Genomic DNA, 20388 nt, shown 5'->3' with positions numbered 1-20388 from the left:
TAAAGCAATGGGAGATTAAAATGCACATCGAAGAGAGAGAAAGGAAGGAAAGGAACAGACAGAACAGACGGCGCTTTCAGGCGAATATGGCCGTCGAGAGGCGGAGGAGGGGTATACTATTGAATGCTCGTGAGGCGGAGCCTGAACAACCTGACATACATTAGAATTAGAATTGTTTATTGCAAACCTTGGAACACATAGTTGTGTTAATGAAACTAGGGCGACAGTGGAAACACATAGCACTCTGGTTGGATAAGGAATTAAGTAAATTTTACCTTTAGTTATTTATGGAACAATATAGGACTAGACTTTGTAACATAATATTCCTAAATAAATACAACAACTTTGCGTTGGTTTCAATGCGGGGAGGGTTTTTCAAGTAGTAAGATAGTTTTTTTATGGTTTCGTTTAGTTTTATTTAATATAATAATAATTAAGTATAATAAATGTAATGTTATCACTATATACATGACGTTCCACTGGTAAAGGAGGTATCTTAGGCGGTGTGCTCTTGTTACGCTATTATTAATGCTCCGATACTAAAGCGTGCTACTCGACTAACGCGACGTAAGCGCTAACCGCCATAAGGTACCTTCACCCATGTGTATTTGTTAAAATAAATATTAATTTCTTTTTCAATTTCTTATTATTTATCCATTGAAATTTGTTAAATAAATAATAAATATTTGTAGATATAAAATTACAATGTAAACATTAGACTTGTAATATCATAATTTTGTCGTTTAATACTCTTTTTGCACCTACCTACTCTTTTTAATGATTTCCAAGTAAGTTGATAATCTCTTCTATTTCACGTTGCTCCATGCGCAGTTTCTCTTCAATGTCCATCTCTATCTCCCACTTCTTTGTGGCCATCAAGCGGTAGTAATTGGTTGACGAGTCTGCACCCTCGTATATATCTCTCTCTAGGTTCTTTGCGAATGAGGCCTTATCATTTATTAATTGGTCAAATATCAACATCGTTGACTTTGTGCTTGAGATAGTATTGAACCTGCAAGAGAGAAAAAACTGTATCGTTAATTTGCCAACTGGTTAATTTGTTACCATAACATTTAGTTAAATTTAGTCCTCCATTAGAATAAAATATACACACTGACACAGGTGAAACTAGTATGGAAAAAAATCAGAATGTAACAATTTTTTTATTTTTTATTAATGATAATGTCGGGTTTTTGAGTGTGGTAAAGCCTGACCAGGAATATATGATAACGCGCCATGTTGCGGAATTTCATTGGAACAAATTTTTTCTACAGAACTGTCACCCTATACATGAGAATAACAGCACCCTCTTGACAATGATCATATATTATATGGAATATGTGGTTTGGTGTGTGGTGTGGTTTGGAATATGTGGTAGTTTATATATATTTTATTTACTTATGTAATTTATAAGTATAGTTTGCTTTTTTTTTTAACTCACTCAATATATTTTCTCTCTCTGCACCAATTGAAGGTATAAGGTAAGGTCTGTTTGGCCCTATGGTTGACTGGTAGAGAATGCCATTTTAAGTCCGCCATTTGTACATTGTTGTATATATTTTGTGCAATAAAGTTTAAATAAATAAATAAATATATTTCTGGTCAGGCTTTAGTTTTTTTTTGTGCCAGTATACCATCATAAGCTGTGGTTTTATATCCTATGTCCTAAAATGACAATTTGATTTGATTGGTCAATTTTTTTAGGAGGAAAAGAGGAGACTAAACGCCTAATGATAAGCAATTATCGTCGCCCATGGACACCTGCAACACGAGAGTGGTAGCAAGCGCGTTGGCGGCTTTTAAGATTGGAACACTCTCTTTTCTTGAATCGCAATTTACTAGTTTACTACTCGATATAGGTACAAAAATAAAGTTTGAGTGGTAAAATAAGTTAACTTACAACAGGTCACTGCCATGGCTTCGGTAAGCAGGTGTAATGGGTTGCATCAGTAGCAGCCGCTTTTTCAGTTTTTGTTTGATGCTTAAGCAGAATGGCACCAAGCACGTATCTGGCCCTTCTGTGCAGTTCTTTGCATGGTAGCAGCACAAAGCAATAAGCTGCTTGCAGATTGGGCAATCGCCCCTGGTCTTTCTTTTGCAGACCTTTGTGTGCGCAATGATGCGTTTCATCTTTACGCAGGATGGGGCCTGGCAGTCCTTGGTGCGGCATGAGGATGCGTGTGCTATCCTGCTTATGCAGCTCTGAACTTGGAGCCTCCGGGTCTCTTGGAAATAGGCAGGATCCAGGTCTGCATTCTAAAATGAGGGTTTTTGTTGAATACAATTATTATTATCATGAGCTTTATTCATTCCTTTGTTAGCCATAAGTAAATGTAGTATTTAAAACAGTTGATAAATATTACAATTACCACTCATCTGTTTAATTATGATAATGTAACCACATGCCAGAAATCAATTTCTTAAACAGTATTAAAAAAACTGATATTAATATTGTGTAGTTTTAAATAGTATATTATTGCATAGGTATACAAGTAATACAGTGGTAGAGCATAACTACATGATACAGACTAACTAGCAGAGCAAGATTTAATGCTTACATCATCAGGTATATCCATATCTTATTGATTTTATGTATTTACATCCCAGGCTCGGCGTACAGAATGCTGTTGGTAAATGGAATATTAAATCAGTTTACTGTGAAAACTTTAATGTTTAACCCTTAAATGCATGATTTTTTGCATAATTTTCTAATAAATTGAAATAGATGGGTAATGTTGTATAGATTGTGGGAAAAATAAAGAAAAAAATCATAGTAGTAATTAAATTAGGTATATATGCATATTGAGCCACTGGCCATCAAAATATACGATGTAGATCTACATCATAATGCATTTAAGGGTTAATGAAAGAGGTATTCCCAGCATTTCTCTTGAATCTTCTATTTTTAACATCTGGAAACTCAGAAAACGATGATTGAAACTAATACTTAATACTCAATACACTTGTAACCTCTTTTATATGATTAACAATAACAATTTTATTGACAATAAAAGTTTAACAGGCACATTACAATCAACTCCGCACTAGGCATGTACATGACATGATTGTACCATTATATTTAGGTATTTTAATATTTACCTGTTACCTATACATTCAGCGTTAAAAGTAGCGGATCGACTACGCGTCAAAAGTATCTTTAACTTTATTCCCTAATAACTTAACAAAAAGAGATAAAACTCTATATGTAAAACAATTAGACTGTGACTAATACTTTTGAACGCGAACTATAGAGATATATCAGTTTTTGTTTTTGCAAACCTATTCCAGAATAGCAGATGATTTTGAAGCGTTCTTTCATCTGCTACTATTGAAGCAGACTCTCACCTATTACCGACGAGTAAGCGTATCATAAAATGAACTGTGATAGGAAACTAAAGTTTTTCTATTGTTTAATTTACCATGTACCTAATTAAATGATAAAATTGATAAACTAAACGAAATGTCAAGACTGTCAAGTGTCAAACAAACAATGAAGTGCAGTTAATGCACAGCTAAATATTGCAGGACTGGACTAACTTTTTGGACGCAGATTATTGACTTTACCATCATTTACTAGGCCTTTAGGCATGATAACGGGCATAATGGCGATAAACTCAAAAAAAGTAAAATATACTGCATTGATAAGCCCCTTCGCGAAGCCGCGAACGCGCGTGTGGAGTCAAGTTCGCAGTCTGCGAAAATCGACTCCACACTCGCGTTCGCGGCTTCTCCCGCGTTTTACGCACTTTATGGGACTTATGGGTGAGAAAAATACAGGATGATTCAGGAGACGTGAGCAGGATCCAGCCAGCCTATTCCGTAAGTTATAATCAACTGTTCAATACCAGTAAGTGTAAGTTATCGTTAATTTCTTTACTGTTCAAAAAAGTTTTAATTTATTTACGACATTCGTTTTTAGTGATGACCTTATGTCGCACAAACTCAAATAAAGATTTTTATTAATGTATAGCCTGACCAGTAATATATGATAATTGTCAAGAGGGCGCTGTTATTCTCATGTATAGGGTGACAATTCAGTGTAGTATGAAAAAATTAGTTCCAGTTAAATTCCGCAACATGGCGCACCCTCAATAGATCCTGGTTCACCTATAAGACGTTTACAGGAATTACGTTAGGGGTGAAGAAACATCAGAACCTGATGACCTTGCATAATAGCGTGAAATCATATAAGTAGGCTTAAAGGAAACACATCGAGGTAGGTAAAAAGTTTATTGTAAAATTAAGGAATAGTCAATATTATATTATGTTATATATGTAGCTCGGAACGTAATAGTGGTACCTACCTACACGAGATAGATCGGAGGCCCTCCGCCCTAGGAAATACGATCTACTTTTCAGCTATAGACAAATTACGATTTAGAATAGATCTAAAAATTGGATATTTATCGTGTAGCCATCGTATTATTTCCGAAACAATAAAAAGTAACAGCATCGGTCACGATCCGCGCGTCATCATGAATTTAATTGTTTCATTCACTCTCCATCTTAGTAGCATAATTTAATCTCTCATTCCTTCTGACGTTTCCCACTTAAAAGACTAACGAAGTAGCAATACCACGGTTTCGATGGGGGTTTATCTTCCTTCGGCCACCGGCGCAACCCTGGCCTGATGCTGGGGCACCTCTTCTTGTATTCGAGGTATTGGTACACCTTGTAAGCAGCAGTGACCACGGCGATGAACAGGGCGGCGAGTATGGGGCGGCCCCAGCTTCTAGATTCTGTTGGAAGGTTAAGGGTATTATCGTGAACAGGACCATTCCACTAGATGAATAGAGGGGCGCTTGTGAAAGTTAATCCATACCATACTAATATTATAAATGCGAAAGTGTCTGTCTGTCTGTTCCTGCCCTCTTCACGCTTAAACCGCTGAACCGATTTAGTTGTAAATTGGTATGAAGCAGTGAAAGCATATAACTGGAAACCGCCTTTGGGAACATTACCGTTCAAATTCTCGGGCCAAATTAGCACACATACACAATTACGCCTACATTTAAATAAGACGATACGTTTACAGAGCCTGTCTCTATTACACTAACGTACACAGCTAAGTGTAGATGAAATGCATATAATGTCAATAACTACCAATCAGCGACATTAATCCGCTAATAACCTTCTTGCTGTACGTACTGGCCGCTGAGAATTCGCGGTTCATATTTGATTAGAATATGACTTGGACAGGGATAGGTTTATGCCATACATTGAAGAACCAGTCAAATAATTCACGTATAATAATTTAATGCAGATTAAAAGATAACTACTTAGTTAAAATGTTGATATGAAATTAAATGACAGACTAACTCAACATAATTAAATATTCATTGTTGTATAAATGTATTCCGCTATAATAAGTATTTTGTATATTTTATTATCAATCTGTATGGCAGTGCGAAGTCACGTTCAGAGCCCGTACCATGAGTCACTGACAGTGTCAAAACTGACATTTACGCTATCGAGAACGTAATTTACTTTCTATACATCTCGTTTGCACTAATATGCGAGTACGAGCGAGATGTATAGAAAGTAAATTACGTTCTCGACGGCGTTTGTCAGTGCCAAACTGATGGTAGCCGTACTGGTATAGTCTGTCCGTTTTTCTAAGATCAAGTACGCCATAGTAAATGTATGGCGAACTTGATCTTAGAAATCGGACAGGCTATACAGCCTGCAAAATTTACATGGGTAGGTACACGAATCGGGTCAAAAACATTTGAACAGGCGGAGTCACAATAAATCCCCACTTTCAGTTCCAATGGAAATATTTTATATGTATATAGCCGGTCAAGCAAGTTTGTCAGTAGAAAAAGGCGCATAATTACAATTTTGTATGGGACCATAACCGTTCGCGCGCTTACATTTTCTAAATTCGCCGCTCTTTTCTACTGACGGAAATGGCTTGAGAGAGAACCTACATATATGTGACAGTAGAGGGTGGATTAAAATGATCAACATTTTGAGATAATATGTGTATTTGTTAAATTAATTCAGTGAAAGCGTGATAGAAAAAAATGTATCTACATATAGGAGACCGGATATGATTATCTCACGGGTTATCTCATGAATAGAACATTATATATCTTGCCAGGCATCCACTCAATTTCATGTCTCTCTAATTGGACAGGTTTTTTCCATAGTTCTCTGCGAATAGCATATTGTGGGAATTTTAATGGAAAGTAATGTAAAATGACAATACCAAATTTGATTATTAATTTGAAATAACTAGGTAGTTTTTTTATAGCTCCATCTCATGAAATAAAAAAGGAAAATACAAATCTGTAAGAAGGAATTTATTACTACATTTATAATTACAGTGGAATCCGTTTATTATGACTCCGCTTATACTGACCAACCGCTTACTATGACGCAATTACTGTGCGAAGTTTGGTTTTCATATGAAATTCTTTGTGACAAAGTCGGATAAGATAACTTCGACCTATAAATACTATTTTTATGGAATTATGTCCGGTTATACTGACAAATTCGCTGGTTTTCGTGGCCGGCCCCACATCTTTCCCTGCGAGGACGTCTGTGGCGTTTAAATTGTTTTAGTTTTTACTCTCGGTGAAAGTTGATAATTGGTATAAGGTTAATAAAACTCATCTCTCACAAAATTGTTTGAGATTAATTTGTAAAAAATAAAATAAAAAGTTTATCAACTATGCTTTATATGACATCCGCTTAGTATGACATGTTTGTTACTTCCCTTCAATGTCATTATAAGCGGATTCTACTGTATATAGAAAATACCTAAACCAATCATAAGTTAATAAAATAGTCTACTTCATTTGGCATAAAACCATCCCTATTATCCTCGCAATTTTAAAAGTCGTATGTTGTTATGAAAGTCGTATGCAGTTGTTACGTTTTAGCTTAGCACGGTAGTATTGAAAAAATATCGTCATGTTTATTCCAAATTTTACTGAAGTTATCTGTTTACTACAAGTGAAAAGTGATTCCACTGTCCTTGATATGAACTAAAACAACTTCTGCACCACTTCACGACACATGAAGACATTTTTAATTACAAAAAAACGTAGTTTTTATAAACCCATTTAGCCATCCGTCACTGACTGTCATCTCGGCCGCACTGAAGTTGCCAATCGAACACTCTGTAAGCACCGCCTACAATCGAATACTTTACGTTGGGTCATAATTGAGCGGACAGAATACTTCCATGGTTTATATGCGTTCACTGGTATGAAGATAGTTTGAGTCCCGGGTAAGGAATTACGGTAGTTTTTATCCCAGAAATAACCCTTTAAGGCGGTGAGAAGGGGGGTGGACATTTGTATGGGAAATCGATAAAAAGCAGATTGGGTAAAAATAAGCTGCCCAAATTACTAACTCCACGCAGACGAAGTCGCGGGCAAAAGCTAGTCTTTTAATACTTCTGAGACTTGTCTGACGACGTTCCACGGCTTAGATTTACAATGCTAAACTTAAACTCGTAAAAAGGTAGCATTCTCAGTAAAATGTAAAGTGGCATTTTCAGTAAGTAATTGTAAAGTACACCTAGCCAGTCGCTAACTAGTAAGCTCTTATGTTCTATGCATGGCTTGCAGCCGTAAGCATCAAGATGACGGGTGTATGTCAGCAAATACATAGTAAGTAAGGCGCATAGGGGTTATCACATATATTTCTGCTAAGAACGACAGCAGTAGAAGGTGTTGAGGAAAGGTTATTAGAGGCAATAAAATAACTAGAGATGCAACGGATAGTTGTTTGGCCGGATACCGGATATCCGGCCTGGACACTGGCCGAATATCCGGTATCCGGCCGCCGGATATTCGGCCGGCCGAACTATACCTATATTTTGAGTTTTGCAGGTGCGCGTCGTGCAGGTTTCGACCTGTTTCGTAGTGAACGTTCGCGCGGACACATTTCTAGCATCGTAACGAGTTTTATCACTTTTAAAAGAATAAACTGATTCGATTATGACCGTGACTGTTTTTTAGAATCCATTTTTTACCCCAAAATGTGTTAATTTTACTATGCGGTATCCGGCCGGATAGTAGGTCACTATCCGGTATCCGGTGCATCTCTAAAAATAGGTGAGGGTGGGGAGGGTCGATCCCTAGGGGACACTTGGTAAACTTCATTTTTAATCAAACCAAACGAGATACAATTTTTTGCGCTGGTAACACTCATTCATTCGTTCCTAACTTCACGTTCTGTCATGGCACTGTATCGGAAAAGTCAGTGGTTCAAAAATGGCGGACGGTGAAAGATTTTCTGCGTACTATATTCAATTTTCGGTAAGCTTTAACTGGATTTATTTTATAATATGAGATGGAAATGATGTTAGTGAGTGTGCTTATTTTATTTGTTGTTTATTGAAGTGATGATTAACTTGGATTACATTGATATACGCGAACACATGTTTCCAGTATGGCACGTTTTATAATCTTACTATGTATGGGGAGACATTGTCTTTTTCTTCAGGGGAGATATGATTCCGGGAACATGTCACCCCCAAAGCGATCAAGTATACATTGTAATAAATTTACTTACAAAATGATTCATAGAGCTATCATAAATATTTTCTTTTCTTTAGTAAATCATGCCGCGAAAGTACGACCAGAGAAACACTGATTTAAACTTTCAAGGTTTTTGACTCATTATTGTTTATTAAAACGGAATTTAATGGCGTATAATTCAGTTTTTAATTATACAACCGACTCCGAAAACGGAATTATCCCAGTGGCCTTTGAAAAGACTGACTAAAGTTGACATCAACATTTTATCAACTACCCGTACTTGGTCTTTTTTATCAAGTTAAACGTTTTACACACAGGGGATGTTACTCGGTCGACAAAAAACAGTTATAACGATATTTGGTTTTCAACCGGCGATATTTGTTTTTATGGATGAAATGCTATTTCAAAGGCTTTCCGACCTTATGTACTATAGAACCGACGGTCCATAGAAAGGATTTTAGGATTATGCAGCTCAAACACCGTCCTCGAAACGTGAGCAGTAAATTTCTAAGCTTATTTATTATAGTAAACAATAACGACCAGTGATGGGTAAAAAAATAACATTGCTGTAGGTATCTGACGCTAAAAATACCTTCATAAGAACTTTAAAAAAATGAGCTTGTTACAAGAAATTGTATGTTAATAACTTAGATTTTTGTTTTTTTTTGGTACAAAAATTGATTCCCTATTTTATGTTGTTTTATGGATAATACGATTACATTGTTTTTTAAAAGTATAAGATTATGGATTAATATGTGTTTGATATCTTCATATATTAATTTTCTGTAGATAAAGTGAATAAATTAATGTAGATACTACCCTCGAAATATGACATTCCCACTTAAAATCTTTTTACCAAGTGTCCCCAAATCTGGAAGACTTGATCCCTTCGGCTTAGACATCTGATTACCGGAAATACAACTTCAAAGCATGGAAGATGCAATATATATATGTTTGCTGTGTATTTTACAAATTATAGATGCATTGCTAATAGCGATCCGAGTTATATAATCAATGAGAATCTGGTATGGGGAGACATGGTAAAAATATGTTTACCATGTGTCCCAAGAACCAGGGTCACTTGATCCCCCTAGGATCAAGGCTCCCTTACATAGGGGACACATGGTAAAAGTCAACAGTATGGGTTTTCATTAAATAATGATCTAATTTATTGCACAAATCTGTTCTAATTCAAACTATTAATGAAGAGATAAATTCTGAGTCGTATGGTGTATAAAGTTTTTCAATACTACAAATAGTTAAGAAAATGTATGCTAAAAACAAAAGGGGTGATCAACCCTCCCCAGTTTCCCCTAACCTCTTTAAACTCGCAGCCCGCCGTCGCGGTCGCGAGCCATAATCGCTCTTGTGGCTCTCGGGTAAATACGCACCGTACCTACCTAAGTCTACTATGCCCTTCGATAAGAGGTATGAGCCAAGCAACGCTTCAGAGGAGCTACCGCGAAAACCGAATTTCGCAAATTGCGGGCAAATTTCTCTGTTAAGCCCTTGCTACACGGTCGCCGACAAGCCTTCTAACCGTCTGACCTTGGTCTGTCCTTGGTCAGTTTTGGTCAAATTTTGTTGTAAACAACTGTCTACACGGTCCGGGACGGACCAAGGCCACGCGGTCTGGGGGCTTGTCGGTGACCGTGTAGCAAGGGCTTTACTCTAATTACGCCTTCATTGGAGTCGAAAGAGAAAGATCCCGCAATTTGCGAAATTCTGTTTTCGCGGTGGCTTCTTGACGAGCTAGACAAAGATTGGAATCGCGAACCTGAAGCTTTATTGGAAAATATGGATGAAGATTATTGTTGCGAACGCAACCTTTATTTGTATAAAATCTCAATACCTATATTCCTAATGCAGTAGCTAAACGCGGCCGTCGGGCTCGGCTAGTATTCGGCAGCTTTTTCTTAAGCACCAATAGGAGCGCTCCACATACTATGTATCGCGGCCAATTAGAGGCACCTAAATTTAAACCACCTTTTGTACTATTGAAATTATGCAAATCACTCTCTCATCAGCCTTCATACAATATACACCACTTCTACATTTAACCGTTTAGTCAAGAACCCCTTGTAAACCAGTACTTGGAAAATTATATCAGTTCACTATAAGAATTGAAGCTTTTATTTGAGTCGTCGAGCTCCTGACCTGCACGGCGGCTACATTTGGTCCTTCGAACCGGACTTCTCTTGCACATAGGTAATTGCATTTTTAAATTCACTTGTAAATTAAAATGGCTGACACGTTAAAGGAGTTAGTTAGGAAACGTGGCAGTTTGAAGGCTAAATTAACTTTGTTTAATACTTACATTAATGTGGCTAAAACATGTGAACAATTAAGTGATTTACAAATAACGGAGTTGCAGTGTCGCTTAGATAAAATAGAATCGGTATACCCGGAGTTTGACGCTTTACAGATGGAGATCGAAGCGTTAACTGAGAAACCCGACGAAGCATATGCGGAGCGGGAGCAGTTTGAAAGCCAGTTCTTTGTGTTGGTTTCGACTGCTCGACTTCTTTTGAGTCCTCCGGTGCAGTCGAGCGGCGGTCGGCCCGGGCCCGGGTCCACGACGGCTTCCACGTCGTGCGGCGCCGGCCGGCAGGACTTCGTTCGTCTGCCCAAGATTGACCTGCCTCACTTCGACGGAAACTATCAGCACTGGCTCGGCTTTAGAGATACGTATATTTCCCTTATTCATAATAATCCCGCTATTAATGACATAAGCAAATTTCACTATCTTCGTGCATCTTTGAAAAGTAGTGCCGCCCTTGTGATTCAAAGTCTTGATTTTAGCAGTGATAACTATCATAAAGCGTGGCAGTTAGTTTCTGAGCGGTATGATAACCCGCGCCTTTTAATTAATAATCATATCCAGGCCCTGTTTAACCTTGAACCGATGCAACACGAATTGAGCAGTTTATTACGTAACATGGTGGACGTAACTAATAAAAATTTGCGTGCGCTTGGCACCTTAGGGGAGCCCACCGACCATTGGGACACGTTAGTTATCTATATAATGTCTAAGAAGTTAGATCTAGTAACTAAGCGTGAGTGGGAAGAGCACAGGAACCTTTTAACAGGTTCGCCGACGTTGCAGCAATATATTACATTTTTAAATAGCAGGGCCGACTTACTTGAATCTCTTGGCAATAATAACGTCAACAATAGTGGTTACAAGACATCGAAATATAAATCTCAATTGCATTCGAATAACGAGCCACAAAAAACACATAATTATCTTACAGCTACAAAAAACAATGCTTATCGCAAACCTATTGTTTGCCCTTATTGTAAGCAAGATCATTTCTTATTCAATTGTGAATCCTTTCGTAAATTAGATATCGATAACAGGATAAAAAATGTGAGTAGTTACTCAGTATGTAAGAATTGTCTTCGGCCGGGACACTTAGAAAAACAATGTGTGTTATCTCATTGCAAATACTGCAAACTTAAACATAACACTCTTTTACATAAACATGTTGACAAAGCGTCTTCTAGCAGTGACGTCCCGGTGCCAGATGTTCATTTTAGCGGCAACATTCAAACAAAAGTGTTTAGCCCTACTAAGACTTCCGGACTACTGTCCACAGCGTTGGTGCACGTGAGTGACGCGAATGGAGTGCTTCGCGAGGCGCGTCTACTTCTGGACAACGGTTCTACCATCAACTTCGTGACACAGGATCTGTGCGGGCAGCTTGGGTTAGCGACACGCAGCGTGGGAGCTACGGTCACAGGTATCAATGAACAGCTTTCACATTGTCCGGAGTCTTGTGACATTACAATTCATTCACTCCATAGTAACTATACGACGACCGTAAACTGTTACGTTGCCAACGTAATAAACACATCTATGCCGCCTTGTCGCATAGATCTTACCAACATACCTATTCCTGCCGGCATCACATTGGCAGACCCATCATTTTATGAGCCTTCCGCTATTGATATTTTAGTCGGGGCGGAAATATTTTGGGACGTCTTAGGTACCGCGCGTATTAAGTTAGGTAAAAATAAACCTCAACTTCGCGAATCATCGTTAGGTTGGCTCGTGTGTGGCTCCATACCTGCCTACAACACAAACACAAACGAATCTTATTTTTGTTCGTTCCTCACACATAATGAAGAAACTAATCTTACTCGTTTTTGGGAATTAGACTCGGTGTCTTCAACACATTGCATGTCTTATGAAGAGCAAGCGTGTGAAAAAACTTTTGTAGAAAACACCACTCGCGATCAAGATGGCCGTTTCATTGTGACGTTACCTTTAAAAGAGTCACCGGAAGTACTTGGCGACTCATATCAAATGGCCAAGCGCCGTTTCTTGGCATTGGAGAAACGGCTCGCACGCGATCATGCCTTCAAAACCTTATATTTTGATTTTATTCGCGAGTACATCGACTTAGGCCATATGAGCGAAAATCAATCATCATCATCATCATCCGAGCTCCCATTAGACATAAAAAATGAATTTCTGTCTTTTGCATCGTCACTTACAAATTTAAATAAACTTAAAATTGATCGCTGGGTATTCAGTGACTCACCTATAGAAGTTCAAGTACATGTATTCACAGATGCGTCAGAGCGTGCATACGGCACCTCTGTCTATGTCAGGACTGTGGACGGTAGCGGAGCAGTTTGCGTTCGTCTTATAGCGTCAAAAAATAAGGTCTCCCCCCTTAAACCCTCCACAATCCCAAGGCTGGAGCTTTGCGGCGCGTTACTTGGCGCAAGACTCTGGACAAAGGTCATTTCATCACTGACCGTGAAGGTTGATCATAGTTACTTCTGGTCTGACTCTATGATCGTGCTGGGCTGGCTCGCAGGGCCATCTAATCGACTTAAACCGTTCGTTCGCAACCGTGTGAATGAGATCCAAGAGAGTACTCGTGAACAAACATGGAGCTATGTACCCTCAAAGCTGAACCCGGCAGATCTGGTGTCACGAGGAATGAATGCTAATGACCTCAGCGTCTCCACATTATGGTGGACCGGTCCAGACTTTTTGCATCACTCCATAATTCAATTTCCTACAACGCCTAATACAAACACAGATCTGCCAGAAGTGTCATTTCATACAAACGTACAAACAAACATAAACGAAAACAACAATCTTATAACTAAACTTATCACTAACAATTCAAAACTTACAAAACTAATACGAATCGTAGCATATATTTACAGATTTATACATAATTGCAAAAATAAAAATAATAAAAATACATCAAATTTAACATACACAGAAATAAAATCATGTAAAACTAAACTTCTACAACTCGCACAGCAGGAATCATTTCCTGAAGAGTACAAACTTTTATCTTTGGGCAAGCCCTTGCAGCCGAAAAGTAGGCTACTTTCGTTAACGCCCTTTTTAGACGATCATAAATTAATACGTGTCGGTGGTCGTCTTAATAATGCTTACTATAGTTACGACATTAAGCACCCAATCTTACTGTGTAGCAGGCATCACCTTACCAAACTGCTCTTTGATATGCAACATATGGCATTAATGCATGCCCCGCCTCAGCTCTTACTAGCAAGCATTCGGCAAACATATTATCCGCTCGGTGGAAGAAACCTGGCGCGCCACTTAGTTCATAAATGCATTCGCTGCATCAGGTTCAAGGCTAAGCCTCTTCAAATGTCAATAGGCAACTTACCTACCGATAGAACACAATTAGAATATCCCTTTTTACACACGGGAATGGATTTTGCCGGACCAGTGCTGATAGCTGACCGAAAGGGTAGGGGTAGCAAAACAATTAAATCGTATATTTTAGTTTTTGTCTGTCTTTCAGTCAAGGCTCTTCACTTGGAACTTGTCACAAGTCTAACGACAGAGTCGTTCCTTGCTGCTCTCCGCCGCTTCATGAGTCGTCGGGGAAAGCCTCAAACTCTGTATTGTGACAATGGGACTTCGTTTGTCGGGGCATCAAACGAACTTAGTAACCTTTTAAAACATAATCACGATAAGCTGCAGTCAGGTATGGCAGAAAACCTTATTAACTTCAAATTTAGCCCGGCTTACTCACCGCACTTCGGCGGTCTTTGGGAAGCCGCAGTAAAATCAACAAAATATCATCTCAAACGCATTCTATCTCTTACACATTTAACGTATGAAGAATTAAATTGTTGCCTGATTCAGATAGAAGCTATTTTAAATTCTAGACCCCTAACACCTTTATCTTCTGATCCATCTGATCTGACCTACCTATCGCCCTCTCATTTCCTTATTGGACGTTCTCTTCTGTCAGTCCCACAAGAATCGCTGACTGAAGAAAACATCTCACGGCTTGAACGGTTCCAGAGAGTTGAAAAACTCAAGCAGCATTTCTGGAGCCGCTTTTCTAATGAGTATGTTACTCTCCTCCAGCAGAAGACGAAGTGGCACACTTCGACGGACCAGCTGCAAGTTGGGACTATGGTCTTAGTCAAGGACCGCGCACTTCCTCCTCTCCTGTGGCTGCTGGGACGCGTCACGAAGCTGTACCCGGGCACGGACAACGTCACCAGAGTCGCCGACATCCGTACGAAGAAAGGAGTCATCCGTAGAGCTTATAATAACTTGTGCCCACTCCCTATTTCGTAATTTGTAATTCTAATTAACTACTTTTAAATTTCCAAACTTCCATTTTTTTTCTTTGTTTTTTGTTGAGTCTCTCAACGCCCGGGAGTATGTTGCGAACGCAACCTTTATTTGTATAAAATCTCAATACCTATATTCCTAATGCAGTAGCTAAACGCGGCCGTCGGGCTCGGCTAGTATTCGGCAGCTTTTTCTTAAGCACCAATAGGAGCGCTCCACATACTATGTATCGCGGCCAATTAGAGGCACCTAAATTTAAACCACCTTTTGTACTATTGAAATTATGCAAATCACTCTCTCATCAGCCTTCATACAATATACACCACTTCTACATTTAACCGTTTAGTCAAGAACCCCTTGTAAACCAGTACTTGGAAAATTATATCAGTTCACTATAAGAATTGAAGCTTTTATTTGAGTCGTCGAGCTCCTGACCTGCACGGCGGCTACAATTATGAAGAGTATGTTGCAGCGTATTCAGATCGTTATGGGAGTATCATATAATACACGTGCTTGTAATCGTTAAGTACATGGACAATGATGCATCAGTTTACACTTACCTACTTCCCTTATGCGGAAGGCCTCAGACTCCTAAGTAAATAAAATAAAATAAAAACATAACTTTACCTGAGTTAGGTTCCGGTGTAGGAGGCATATTGTGATTGCTTGTGGATGCTTGTAGATGCTTCTGGATGCTTGATTCTAACAAATCATGGTTTGCTTCCCTATTTCTGGTTATTAGGACAAAGCACAAAGCAAACCATGCTTTTGATGAAGATTTTACCTATCTCACATAAATAAACTGATACCTATGCCTACTGACAGTAGGTATAGTAGATTACTTTGATTACTATTGTCCACAGACAAGGAGGTTTTAACTTTATATTTCTCTGTCGCCGCTGCAGAGGCTACAATTATAGGCTGTATGTATAGAGTCTGTTCGGAAAGAAAAGAGTCGTGGAATGTATGGGAGCCCCGGGCTCACCGGCACAGACACAAACCACACACACCACACCCCGGCACAGACTCTATTAATTAGCAAATATTAGGTAAATAAAGGCAGAAATGAAAATTTAGATGAAAAAGCTAAAATGTAGGTAAGTGACTATCAACAACCCCCAAAACAAGGATGATTAATTAATAACTTCCTGAAAACAAAAATGGACATATGGTCACATTATGCATATACAATTGTATTTTACTGTGCTTCCGCATTAGATTAATTGCCCTGTCGATTGAATTGCGTGCGCTGTCTGGTCAATTTTACAATCCATAAAATACTTGCCATCATTAGTTACAAGCTTTACATGTTTGGCGCTCACGGTCAATTCGATTTTGGTACCGTCAACCGGGGTGAATAGGGATGGCTGGGGTGAATAGGGACATAACTTGAAATGTGATTTACCTGACAATATCTTAATAACTAGGTACCCATACAAATTGTATCATACAAAATCTACTATTATTTTCTATCGAATGATAGATTTTGTGTGAGTGATTTTAAGAAATCATCAGGTAAATGACATTTTAAGTTTTGTCCCTATTCACCCCAGCCATCCCTATTCACCCCGGTTGACGGTACTGATGTATCTTGGCAGCCATCATCACGAATGTAAAAACACGTAGCTCGGGTGTCTGTTGTAAAACAATTGAATAGTGCTCAGTAATCTACGGAACTTGATGGGGTTTGTTTTACCTAAAAAGTACTGTGAAAGCCCAGAAAGTGCTTTGAAATTAGATAAATTAATATACGTCCGTCGGAATGTTGACCATAGGTAGAATAAACTTTAGGTTGGGTAATTTGAAATGTATCCTATTGGCTAAAGCTTCTATGTTGCTGCTATATAATCTTTATTAAAGGTGTTATTAGCCATAAAAAGTCACAACCAACTGGAAATCTAGGAAATATTAAATCTTAACGAGTTCCGTCATTATTGGCTGTCTGTGTTTCGAAAATACAAAGCACTTCTGTTGGATCCTCAGGCACAAACAAATGCTAATGGCTACACGCAACACAATGATCTTACTTAGTTTTATAACTATAACACAAGTTTGCATTGTGCTAAGCTTGAACAATTTAACAATTGATGTTAACGAAATACCTCAGAATATAATAGAGAAGTGCATAATAAAAATATTATCATCAAAGACACAGTTTAACTCAATAGTAATTGTGATTAACACTGACAATGTATCGAACATGTTACTTCAGCAGATCCATTCAAGCAATAATGTTAATATCTGCATAAAAGACGTAAATGTATCCATCAAAGTAGTACCCACAATTTATTTAATACATGTCAATAATGAGATCGAATTTGAGGATCTTCTTGACGAGCTAGACAAAGATTGGAACCGCGAACCTGAAGCTTTATTCATCGTAATAGTGGAAAATATGGATGAAGATGATGAAGAGTATGTTGCAGCAGTATTCAAATCGTTATGGGAGTATCATATAATACACGTGCTTGTAATCGTTAAGTATATGGAGAATGATGCATCAGTTTACACTTACTTCCCTTATGCGAAAGGCCGGTGTGGGCGAGACTACAGCACTCTGGTCCAGCTTTGCGACTGCGGAAGTGTGGGACAAGTTGACGTCGTTGGCAAACTACGCGAATATGATATACCTGTTTTAGAAAACTGCACATTAGACGTCGCAGCCCGTCAGTATCCTCCTTTAGTCTTCTGCAGTCCTGAGACAGAGGACAAGCTAAATATTGGCGTCGAACGATTACTCATTGAACTTCTATTTGAAAGTAGGAATATTTCCTTGAATTACACGTGTTTGCTTGAGACAGAAGCTGCTGGATCTATTTCAGATAATTTTACATTCAGTGGCATGGTAGGCAAACTGTATGAGAATGAGTTCGACTTGATATTTGGTGGATTAAGTTTGAACAATAGACGAGTACATTTCTTTGACTACTTGTGTTTTCACTTGGTATATGAAGATATGTATGTTACCGTGACGCACACATCGTCTTTAATTGAAAGATGGAAAATAGTTTACTTGATGTTTAATTGCAATGTTTGGATGCTGTTATTGTTTACAATGGTATTTTGTGCAGTTATTCTTAAAACAGATTTTGGGAATTTCGGGATAATTCAAGCAAAACATACCACTATGACGGAGTTTCTAAATATTTTTGGGCATGCTACTCAGAATATAAACTTGGTTCTGAGAGAGAAACTTTTCAAAAATATTTTAATAATATATTGGACGTGGTTTATCTTTTTGATGACTTGTTTTTATCATACAAGGCTGTTAAGTTTTACAATATATCCCTTGCATGAGCCCCAAATAGACCAGTACATTTCTTTGTACGATTCTGAATTAACTCCGTGTATCCCATTTGACATAGTATCATTTTTGGAAAATTCCGGTAAAGTGGATATTATAAACGATGAACGTATGGATATGACGAGCAATTGTAAGACTGCTGAAATTGCCTTGGATGAAGTAGCAAAGAACAAAAATAAATACACAGTGGCGATGTACTTTCAGTATCTTTGGTGGCTTCGAAATAATCCCAAGGAAAAAGAGCGAGTTCATCTGATGAAGGAGAGTGTTTTCAATAATATTTATGGGTTGTTTTTTAAGCGCGGTTTTCCGCTGCAGGAGCCGTTGAACTCGCTGATGCTGCGACTGCCGGAGCACGGCTTCGTACGGGGCTCCAAGGACCTCCACGGTCTCCCGCGTCTACAACCAGGGGGCCGTGAGACTACTTCGACTAAATTACTCCAAACCCCTTTAAAACTGGAGGATTTTTCCATCGCTTTCGGCATCCTTGCCGCTGGCATGGCTTTCTCGTTCATGGCATTTATAAAAGAAATGACGCACAAACGTAAAATTGGCGGCAGAAGGAATGGATTGAGATCCTTTTTATTGTGATCGCCAATCACAGGTTTTAAAGTTAATGTATACCGTCATTCCCGTCAAACCGGGGCGAATTGGGATGGCGGGGTAAATAGGCACAAAAACCGGGAATGACATTTACCTGATAATTTCTTAACAAACTATTCTTAGGTACTTAAAGTATCTACACAAATTGTATCTAAAATCTACTAAGTATTATTTTACTACGCATGATACAATTATGTGGGTAAGGTAAGTATATAATTTTTAATAAATTATTCTGGTTTTATTCCTCTCTCCGGTTGACGGTATTTATTTTATTAACAAATTAAATAATAATTATAAAAAATTAGAATAAAGAAGTGTTTGAAAATAGTTGTTTTATTTTCTACATAGGTAGGTAGTTAGGTACATAGTTACGAGGGGCGTTCAAAATATTCTCGGTATTGATATCTTACGACCTCTTCTAAAATTTCTTTCGTTACTGGCCGCTAAGGTTTATTCATTGACATTAAAAAAAAGTATAATTCGAACCGAGATAGTCTTTTGTTTTTCTGCAATTGCTGAACAAACATGAACATCATGTGCGAATTGACAATGTTAACTAAATTAGAACATCGATGCGTGATAAAATTCTTGACAAAACAGGGTAAAAATCAAAAAACCATAAAAGAGGAAATGGATTGTGTTTACCGTGAGTCTGCTCCTTCTTTATCTACCATGCAAAAGTGGTCAAGCGAGTTTAAACGCGGAAGGGAGAGTATTGAAGATGACCCTAGACCTGGCCGGCCTGTAGTAGCTACTTCACAAGAAAATATTGATAAAGTGGAAAAACTTATATTGGAAGATGGTCGAGTGAAGGTAAAATCTATAGCACAAGTAACCAATCTCTCTATTGGTACCGTACATGATATTATACATGACCATCTTAATATGTCAAAACTAAGTGCAAGATGGGTTCCGCGAATGCTGACTCGGCTTCAAAAAGACATGCGTGTAGCTTGTTGTTCCGATTTTATTGACCTGTGCGGTGAAAATCCTGATGAGGTGCTGCAAAGAATAGTTACTGGAGATGACCGAAACCTAGGTTCATCATTATGACCCAGAGAGTAAACAAGAGTCCATGCAGTGGCACATTAAGGGTTCAGCTCATCCCAAGAAGTTCAAGGTCATCCCTTCAGCTGGCAAGGTCATGGCCACGATATTTTGGGATTGTGAAGGAGTATTACTAATCGATTATAAAGAAAAAGGTGTAAATATCACAGGACAGTACTACGCTAACATTCTACGTCAATTAAAGGATGTAATTAAAGAAAAGAGGCGAGGAAAGTTAACCAAAGGTATTCTGCTTCTGCATGACAACGCCCCCGTCCATACTGCTCATATTGCCAAGGCAGCTATTGTTGAATGTGGGTTTAAAACTGTTACTCACCCACCGTATAGTC

The 20388-nt window shown here is 38.3% G+C and overlaps 3 protein-coding genes across 3 annotated transcripts; 2 read left to right on the top strand and 1 right to left on the bottom strand.

Moving 5' to 3' along the window:
* Positions 1-733: 733 nt before the first annotated feature.
* On the bottom strand, positions 734-2266 carry LOC134662969 (histone acetyltransferase p300-like). Its single transcript, XM_063519272.1, has 2 exons — positions 1901-2266; positions 734-1012 (listed from the first exon to the last, which is right to left on the bottom strand). The coding sequence occupies exons 1-2, from the start codon at positions 2128-2130 to the stop codon at positions 775-777; spliced, it is 468 nt and encodes a 155-aa protein (XP_063375342.1). The 5' UTR covers positions 2131-2266; the 3' UTR covers positions 734-774.
* Positions 2267-14180: 11914 nt separating this feature from the next.
* Positions 14181-15089, top strand: LOC134662580 (uncharacterized). The gene has a single exon (XM_063518851.1). The coding sequence runs from the start codon at positions 14203-14205 to the stop codon at positions 15085-15087; it is 885 nt and encodes a 294-aa protein (XP_063374921.1). The 5' UTR covers positions 14181-14202; the 3' UTR covers positions 15088-15089.
* Positions 15090-17131: 2042 nt separating this feature from the next.
* On the top strand, positions 17132-18979 carry LOC134662614 (uncharacterized). Its single transcript, XM_063518887.1, has one exon. The coding sequence runs from the start codon at positions 17285-17287 to the stop codon at positions 18977-18979; it is 1695 nt and encodes a 564-aa protein (XP_063374957.1). The 5' UTR covers positions 17132-17284.
* The last annotated feature ends 1409 nt before the right edge of the window (positions 18980-20388 follow it).

This window comes from Cydia amplana, chromosome 3, assembly GCF_948474715.1.
Source record: "Cydia amplana chromosome 3, ilCydAmpl1.1, whole genome shotgun sequence".
NCBI lineage: Eukaryota > Metazoa > Arthropoda > Insecta > Lepidoptera > Tortricidae > Cydia > Cydia amplana.
The sequence above is the reverse complement of the archived record's forward strand: the minus strand, read 5'-3'. Positions and strand labels throughout refer to the sequence as shown.